Here is a 9,875-nt window from a genome sequence, read left to right on the forward strand (position 1 = left end):
AATAGTAACAGGCCTTGCTGTAGTCGAAATGCTGACCTGGGAAAGAATCACAAGTTAGAAAGATATGTTTATTTTTCTCCAAGCAAAGCACACGAATCCCTTCACCAAGTTAATCCTGGTTTCATGATGTTTGAGAAATTAAATTCTATCTGTATTAGCACTGTTCATTTAACAATCCACCTACCTTGCATGCTTCTGTACATCCATTATTCTTATACCTATTGTTAACAAATTTATAGTAAATGAAATCTTTTGTAAGATTATGTAAGGGAGGCATAGCAAATCACAGCAGACTAAGTTGCTGGGGTGTAATTCAGTAAATCCTTTTGAGGCAGTTAGCAAAAGAAATTTGACTTTATTAGTTTAATTCACTCTCTAGGGACGCCTGGGTGGCTCAGTGGTTGAGCGTCTCCCTTTAGCTCAGGGCGTGATCCCAGGGTCCCAGGATCAAGTCCCACATTGGGCTTCCTGCATGGAGCCTGCTTCTCCCTCTAACTGTGTCCCTGCCTCTCTCTCTGTCTCTTGTGAATAAATAAATAAAATCTTTAAAAAAAATAACTCACTCTCTAGAATTCCAAAGAGAAAAGGAAACAAACATTTCCTTTAGAAGCTTTGTATTTGCCAATTAATTAAGCCAAAGTAAGGTATGAGCTGTACAGTCAAGCTTTCCACTGAAAGGGAAGTGTCCTAAGGTTATGCAAATAAAGCTGGGCTCCTGGTCCTACATATTTGAAAAGGAAGGGGAAGACCATTTAATAATCTAAGCAGGAAAGGAACAGAGAAACATCCTGCTATATTTTTAATGAGCTCAAGGATGTGTAGTTAGCTTTTCCACACTGTAGCAAGTTCCCAACTACAAAGATGACCTGAAATCCTGTTAATACTAATTTTTAAAAAATTAAAACTATGCAGTGTTCCAAAATACCTTGCAGCTTTACAATGAGTGCACAAGCAAGTGGAGATAGGGGCAGAGGGAGAAAATCTTCAAGCCGACTCCCATCTGAGCAAGGAGCCTGATATAGGGCTTGATCTTGAGACCCATGAGATCACAGCGCATGAGATCACAACCTGAGCCGAAACCAAGAGTTGGAGGCTTAACCAACTGAGCCACCCAGGTGCCCCTCCAACAGAGATTTATAACCTGAACATATCCAAATTGGAAATTTGATTTTGACTCAGCAGCTCAAACCTTCTTCTTCTTCAGTGTTTACCATTTCAGAAAGCAGAACCACTAGTTATCTGTGTTAAGCCTACCTGTTCTCTAATTCCTGAGTCAAAATTATCAGGCTTAATAATCCAGTTACTTGTGGTGGGAGCCTCATGGGCCAAAGTTTTGCCAGCAGGGGGAGCAAGCTACAGCTTGGGCTATGACCTGGGAGCACAAGCAATCTTTAATCAGATATTCTTGCACCTCCGTGAGAAAGTCTCAGAAATTCTAAGTCACAAGGAAATGCACTGTATGAAAAACTGGAATTAATGAGATGTAACAGGAATGGACTCTGTCCCTGATTATTTGCAAGTGCTCTAAAATTTTAATTTCCCCTCATCCCACCCCCAACACAAACACCTAAATACTTCTTAAGGCTAAGGGTTGTTATATATTAACAGGTGCACATGAGAGACCAAGAGATAGAAAGACTCTTGTTACTCTCTACAACAAAAAGAGAGGATCAATAAAATGCATGGCAAAGGGCACCTGGGCGGCTCAGTGGTTGAGCGTCTGCCTTTGACTCAGGTCGTGATCCCAGGGCCCTGGGATCGAGTCCCACATCAGGCTCCCTGCATAGCTCCTCTTTCATGGCCTCAGCAATTCTTACCAGGACCCAGTAAGACCAATGCCATCTGCTGCCTATTTGGGCTAGGAATGGTAGACAGGCAGGCTTCTCTTGAAGGTTAGCAGAGTACCTGAGCCCTGCCCACACCTTTACAAATAGTCCTTTCATTAAACTCTCTTCAGTTAAATTCTCTTAGCATGCTACCTGTGTCTTTCCAGTTACACAGAGCAGAACTTGAACCCATGTCCATTTTCCTACAGGGCCTGATTTTTTTCACTTGAATAATTGCTATGTAGGAGATCTGTACAAAGTACTGGGGATCAAAACAAAAAGTATCTCACTATGATAGAAAGGATCAGAAAAGATTTTCTTGAACAAATTGCTTGGTTATGAGTCAATCTTAAGGGGCGAACTGTAATTCACCAGGCAAACAGAGAAGATAGGCATTCAAGGACAAAGTGGATACCAATTTCAAAGTCACAGAGGATTACATCTTATTACCCAAGGCAATTACATACAGTGCTCATGAGACAATAATGGTGGTTGAGGGTTTCTAAAGTGTGACAATAATCACTTATAAAACCTGAGCCTCATGGGAAGATTAGAAGCTGCAAGGAATTAGCTAGATTCTGAGCAAGAGAACCAATGTGCCTTTTGTTTACCTTCAACAGATCCCAATCACAGAAGATAAATTCAACTATTTAGCATAATATATAATACCTTAGGATCTAGCCCTGCCTGACTCAACCAGTCTCATCTACCAGCACCACCTCCAGCTGTTCCTTGAGAATGCCATACCTTTTCATACCTCTGTGCTTTTGTACAAGGATCTTCTCATCAGAGATACCTACCTCCACTTTCCACCTGATAAATCCATTTTTCAGGACTAATCTCAGGCATCTGCTTCCCTCTAAATATTTCTGACCATTCACAGTGCTTCCATAGTCCCTGTTCATAACTGCACAATAGCATTTTCATAACACAGACATGCATCAGATTTCCTTGTTTGCATGTCAGTCCACTGACTCAGCTGTGAGTTCCTAGAGCCCATGTAGAAGAAGGTGACAGGTTGGAGAGCTAAGTGCTTGGGTTCTAGAACAGGCTGCTTAAATCCAAATCTTAGACTCTATCACAAACAGCTAGTTAAACCTGGGCCTATTATTTATAATCTCTGAGCCTCAGTGTCATCTTCCATAAAATGGTAATAATAACAACACCTACTTCACAGGGTCATTAAGTGAGTCCTATTATACAGTGAATCCTCAAGAACTGTCAGTTATTAATATATACCTATGTATCCCTTATTTCCTATATAAAAAAGCTCATGTTTATTAAATGAATAATTTTTCCTACCACTTCATATTAAATATCACATAGATACCAAATTCTACACAGTTTGTTTCATTAAACCATTGAAAAGAAGACTCTCATCTCTAAATATAAGCTTATTTTACCATTGGTCCAAGATACACAGGACCTTTCCTATAAAGGAATTTAGCTTCTTGCCATTGTCACTGGCCTGTTCACTGAGTCAGACATTCTCCTGGCCTTCTAGCAACCTCCACTTTGCCGGCAGCACAGTTTCCCCCACAGAAGGGCAGTTCTGTCATAATAATTTACAAAAACCTATTATCAAGTCAAATCTTGGTGGTTCCCCTAGGTTAGCATGAGAGATCACAAAAACAGGCTCCCCACAACATAGGAGTGAACCACAGGGAAAAGTCTTTTTAATGCTAAAGCAATGTAAAATTATTTCAGTTATGAAATATTTTTTGGAAAATTTTACAGTGGCATTTTCTAACCCCCAAATCTGTAACCATCACAACCTGGGAAAAAAGTCCATGTGTGAGAACCCGAACCAAGAAGAAATATCAGAGCACACAGAAGAATGTGGTCTCTCTGGAGACCAGCTCCCGTGTGAGCCCACATTTCCAGGTAAGGTAGCTGCAGCCAACAGAGACACAGAGCATTTGGTTAGAAAAGGACAATGCTGCTTGCTGCCTTGGACCAAAACAAAGGCCAAATCTGAGAAGGCTAGCACACTTACTGTCGCCCTGGCTGGCTACAGAGGCCAGTACCAGCCTTATGGGCCAAAGAGACACCTCCCGTTGGAGCTCAGCTACCGCCCCAGATTCCAGCCTTACCTTTCTGTCCTCTACTTCTCTTATGCTGATACTGGCTTCTTGTTGCCCCTCTTCATCAGCTCGGATCTCATCATTATTGTATCTCAGCTTACTGACTCTATGGCCCCTGCTCTCATTCTCGACCCTCGCTCTAATATAGCTTAGAATTCACCAGTTTTTAAATCACCCCATCTGCAGTGGCCAGCTCTGGCTTCTTTGACAACTCTCTGGTCCAGCACTTTCTGTGAAATCACACTCCTTCCTAGAATTCATATGGGTTCAGAGCACTTACTGAGGGAAACAACAATAGAGTAACCTGATGATTTAATCTGACAATGTTTTAAAACTAAAAGAACTGTCATACCATGGATTTAATATCCTTATAAAAGTTCTCTACTTACAGGTCTTCTGGTTGAAGCACCTTGAATGGAGTGATAGAATTCTGGTTGGACTCGGCTATTTTTCTTGATTCTTCGTTTCCTCACAGAAATCTCTTGCTCACTTTGATGGTGAACTTCCACCACAGGCTTGGCTTCTTCCAGGCGAGCAGCCGCAGCCGCTGCTGCTCGTCTTCTAAGATGCCGAGGGCTTGCTCTGAATCCCTGTAGTGGAACACAAACCCAAACAAGTCCAGATTTGTATTGAGTTATTTTCTGGTCAGTCTATAGGGCTACTTATACAAAGAGCTTCAAAAGTCACCAAGCTCAATGAGATCCTTTTACATTTCTGATGGGAGCATGTATGTAGAAGGAGGCTCAAACCACAAGCTTATGTATTCTGTGAAGCACCTCAGTGTCTCAGAGCCCAGAGTGACCCTACAATAAAACATGCTTTTAATTCAGTAAAGCCAGGGGCCCCTGGGTGGCTCAGCCAGTTAAGCATCTGACTCTTGGTTTCAGCTCAGGTCATGATCTCAGGGTCCTGGGATGGAGCCTGGCATCTGACTCTGTATTCAGCAGAGAGTCTGCTTGAGATTCTCTCTCTACCTCTGCCTCTCTCTTTACCCCTTCCCCACCTCATGCACACATGCACACCCTCTCTCTCTCTCAAATAAATACATAAATCTTTTAAAATAATAATAATTCAGTAAAGCCAGTTTAAAAAAAAAAACAGCAGGTAAGAACATTGCTTTACTTATGTGTATTTACATCAGACTACGTGTAAAGGAGGGCTATTTCCACTTGGGCATGAAGGCTCATAAAGGAGCAGGGCTGCATATTGTTACATGGCAAAGTGTCACCCTGCATTCCTGAGAGCAGACTCTGAAGGCAGGAAAGCAGGAAGGTAAAGCATCATCACAAAACACCAAAAAGTGAAAATTCTAAACTAAGTGGAGGCAATGCAATAAAGGAATGAGTACAAGCTCAGTTAAACCACATTAAGCATTTGAGAATGCATGAGTTTGGAAAATATCAAAGAATTACATAAAATGATCTCTGTCCTCATATAGCTTACAATTTCCCAAAGAGCAGAAATTCATATATATTCTGGCACGTGTAATTAAGAGTTAAAATGGGCAGTTGAGGACACAGTGCTGGCAGATCTCAGAGGAGCAATCAATGAATGAAACCGAAAATAGTCTATATTTGACTTAGTTGTGTGGGTGGCATTTGAAGAATGAACAGAATTTATATTCCAGGCAAGGGAAACAACACAAGGAATGAATGAATAAGTAAAGTGATAGATGGGTGGGTAACATATTTATGCAGCAATAGGAAACATTATATCACAACACAAGGATGAGCATATGAGCTATGCACGAAGTATGGTGGGAAATTAGAGGGTAGGGGAGTGTTAAATGCTCCACGGTGGGCTTCGGTGAGGTTGTGGGTCCTTCTAATGTTTTTTTTTTTTAAGATTTATTTATTCATGATAGACACAGAGAGAGAGAGGCAGAGACACAGGCAGAGGGAGAAGCAGGCTCCATGCAGGGAGCCCGACAAGGGACTCGATCCTGGGACTACAGGATCGCGCCCTGGGCCAAAGGCAGGCGCTAAACCGCTGAGCCACTCAGGGATCCCCTCGAATGTTTTTTTAAAGTATACTCCACACTGGGCGTGGAGCCTAACATGGGACTTGAACTCATGATGCTGAGATCAAGACCTTAGCTGAAAGAGTCAGATGCTTAATCCTCTGAGCCACCTAGGCACCCCAACGGTCTTAGGACTTTTAAAAGGTGTATAATAAAGGGCACTTGGGTGGCTTAGTGGTTAATGCCTTGGGCTCAGGGCATGATTCCAGGACCTGGGATCAGGGAGCCTGCTTCTCCCTCTGCCTATGTCTCTGCTTCTCTCTGTGTGTGTGTGTGTGTGTGTCTCTCATGAGTAAATAAAATTTTTAAATAAATAAAACTTAAAGACTGCAGTAAAAGCATTTAAAAAATGGAGGTTAAGAATTTCAAGGGGAGAAGCAGAAAGATGAGTGTGCACAGGGGGATTCCCACCAACAGACACTGGAGAAGGTCTGATTATGGAGACTCTGAATACCAGGCTGAAGGACAGGAAGAAGGAGAAAAAGGACAAACGTTGGGTGTGACCCACAAAGTCAAAAGTAGCACTGAGGTCAACAGAAATCAATAAGAAAGAAAGAAATGCAAATGGACTTAACAAAACTGAGGTCACTTGTTTGGGTGCTTTTCTCTCATCCCCAAATATATTGATCTATTCCCATCCCTTCTCTGTGTGCAAGCTCAGCTGGATCCTCTTCAACCCAAAATAGTCCCAGAAGATCCCCACAATTTCCACATAATCCAGAGACACTACAGCAGCTGTCAGAGAAGAGGATTAAGAAGAGGGAGCTGGGCCAATCCCTAAAATGCCTTCTGGAGCAGTTAAGACCAAACCATCAGAACCAACCACCACATGGGGCTGCCTTTTAAACATGCAGGTTCTTGGACATCCTTCCCAAACACACACGTGCACGCGTGCCCATGCTCTCTCTCCCCTTTCCTCTGCTCCCTTCTGAATTAGACTCTCTAGGAGTGAGGCCAAAAATGTCAGTTTTTGGCTTGGGTTTGGAGATTTTTTTGGGGGGGGGGGGTGTCATTCTCCTTTTCCCTTTATTTATTTAATTACTTACTTAAAGATTTACTTTAGAGAGAAAGAGAGAGCATGAGTGGAGGGGCAGAGGAAGAGGGAGAGAGAGGCTCTCAAGCAGGCTCCACATTCAGTGCAGCCCCATACAGGGCTTCATCTCACAACCCTGAGATTATGACCCGAGCAGAAACCAAGAGTCAGATGTTCAACCAGCTGTGCCACCCATGCACCTCTCTTTTATTTTTTATTTTTATTGAAGTATAATTGACACACAATGTTACATTAGTTTCAAGTGTGTAAAGAACCTCTTTTTAACCAGCTCCTCTGGTATTTTTTCTGTACTTTGAAGACAGAACCTCTAGGAAGCAGAGCTCAGTCTTACCACTAGGTGGCACCAACTTCCACATCCCCTGCATTCTTGCTAGTTCAGAAATGTGTGCACTGGTGGAACTGACAAGTATTTGCTAATATACTGGTTTCTGTCACAGTGGTATGAGGTCAGTGTATTTCTTTGGTAAGAATGTAGATCCTTCTTCTCTTGTGTTCCTATGAATAATAAGCAACCGAATTTTGTTTAACTTGTATGATCACTAATACTTCTTCTGGCCTACAAATTCTAAAAACACTTGGGGGAAAAAAACCCATAAAGCTCCCTTAATGTGACAGCCTCAAAAAAAGATTAAGATCGGGGTGCCTAGGTGGCTCAGTGGTTGAGCATCTGCCTTCGGCTCAGGTCGTGATCCTGATGTCCTGGGATCAAGTCCTGCATCGGGATCCCTGCAGGGAGCCTGTTTCTCCCTCTGCCTATGTCTCTGCCTCTCTCTGTGTGTCTCTCATGAATAAATAAATAAAATCTTTTTTAAAAAATTTTTTTAAAGATTAAGATTAAACCATGTTGGTGTGGTCCTTCTGGACAGCAGTAGCTCAGTAAACACTGCATCCCTGTATGTACTCTGGAGAAATTCTACCAAGTGGGAAGGTGTTTAAGGTACCACATTACTTGTGATAATAAACATCAGAAACAGTTTAAACCATCCTTCCCTTAACTTCGTCATTTTCTTTACACTTCCAGATTTTTTTGAAGATCTGAGCACCACCATGTAGGCCTGCGTGATTTCTATCATAGCCAAATACACTGCACTATTTTTAAATAACTTTGTATAAGCACTACACTATATTGTACAGGGACTACAGCTAGCAGTCTCTGTCACTTACTACCTCTGTCACTTCCTAGTTGTGTGATCTTGGATAGTTACTTAACCATTTCTTCATCTGTAAAATGGTGATTAAAACAAGAACTTACTTCATAGGGCTGTTGAGATGAATAAATGAATTAATGTACGTCCTCAGAAGCACATCTGGTGTGTAGTGATACATAAGTGTTGGATATGATTATTACATATTTCACTTGTGTGAATAAAAGATTTTTTTAAAGATTTTATTTACTTATTTATTTGAGACAGAGAGAGTACAAGCAGGGGGAGGGGCAGGGGGAGAAGGAGAGAGAATCTCAAGCAGACTCCCAGCTAAGCAGGGAGGCTGATACGGGGGCTCAATCCCAGGACCCCAAAATCATGACATGAGCTGAAGTCAGATGCCTTTTTTTTAATAAATTTTTATTTATTTATGATAGTCACACAGAGAGAGAGAGGCAGAGACACAGGCAGAGGGAGAAGCAGGCTCCATGCACCGGGAGCCCGACGTGGGATTTGATCCCGGGTCTCCAGGATCGCGCCCTGGGCCAAAGGCAGGCGCCAAACCGCTGCGCCACCAGGGATCCCCTGAAGTCAGATGCTTAACTGATTGAGCCACCCAGATGCCCAATAAATATATTCTTGTTTTTGCTTTTGTTTTTTTTTCAATAAATATATTCTTAAAGACAAAATCATGTTATCAATCAGATATAAAAGGAAAATTAATCACATGATTGGTGCATCTTGCTGACAGACACACATGAAGTACCAACTACCCATGATCATCAGGAGAGAGAGTTCTTTGCTCCAGAGAATCCAGAGCACTTACTCTGTACAAGCTCTGTCATGGAGTAGGTAGGCAAATTACTTCTCTGTGCCTCAGTCTCTTCATCTGTCATATAATAATGCCTCTCTCAAGAAGTTATCATGGTGTTTAAATGAGATAATCCACATTAGGTACTCACAACAGTAAAAATGTAACAAAAGGTAGTCCATAAGTTATCATCATTATCACTACTATTTCATTTCCTAGATGTTGCAGCAGCAATTCACCCATCAGCAGGTCGCAGTTATAAACACAGACATGATAGAGAGTCATCACTGGGCAGTCACCCTGCTCATTTCTCTAAACTACTGCAAAGAATTATAGGTCCTAGTTTTAGTAGAATTGCTTACCTAAATATTATAAAAGTAAGCCACAACATCTAACAGAATAAAATTTTATTTTAAACAGTAGGTTCGGGATCCCTGGGTGGCACAGCGGTTTGGCGCCTGCCTTTGGCCCAGGGCGCGATCCTGGAGACCCGGGATCGAATCCCACGTCCGGCTCCCGGTGCTTGGAGCCTGCTTCTCCCTCTGCCTGTGTCTCTGCCTCTCTCTCTCTCTCTCTCTCTGTGACTATCATAAATAAATAAAAATTTAAAAAAAAAAAAAAAGAACAAAAAAAAAAAATAAGCAGTAGGTTCTTACAGATGTTAATAGGGCTTGATGGTGTTGGTATCAAGTCCATTTCTCTATTCACTTGATCTTGCCTGAACACCCTTTAACCAGTACATAATAAACACTTCGAAGTCTCTCAGCAGTGAATTTCTGCCATTTTTAGGCCACCTCATTTTATCAGCACCTTTTGGGTAATAACTTCTCAAGATATGCAGTCTTGATACAAAGTGCTCCACAGCCCACTCCAGATCTTGCTCCTTATGACCTGTATAGTTAATCGATAGACACATGGCCAAGGCTCAACCCATT

General features: G+C 42.0%; 1 protein-coding gene across 17 annotated transcripts in view; it reads right to left on the reverse strand.

Annotated features, from left to right (window-relative positions):
- DST (dystonin) overlaps window positions 1–9,875 on the reverse strand; it is a 480,962-nt gene that overhangs the window by 418,597 nt on the left and 52,490 nt on the right. For all 17 annotated transcript variants that reach the window (XM_025419112.2, XM_025419100.3, XM_049092202.1 and 14 more), the window contains exon 3: window positions 4,300–4,500. In XM_025419112.2, the coding sequence (XP_025274897.1) occupies window positions 4,300–4,500 (201 nt within the window). The remainder of the gene's footprint in view (window positions 1–4,299; window positions 4,501–9,875) is intronic.

Source organism: Canis lupus, chromosome 12 (assembly GCF_003254725.2).
Source record: "Canis lupus dingo isolate Sandy chromosome 12, ASM325472v2, whole genome shotgun sequence".
In the NCBI taxonomy this organism is placed as follows: Eukaryota; Metazoa; Chordata; class Mammalia; order Carnivora; family Canidae; genus Canis; species Canis lupus.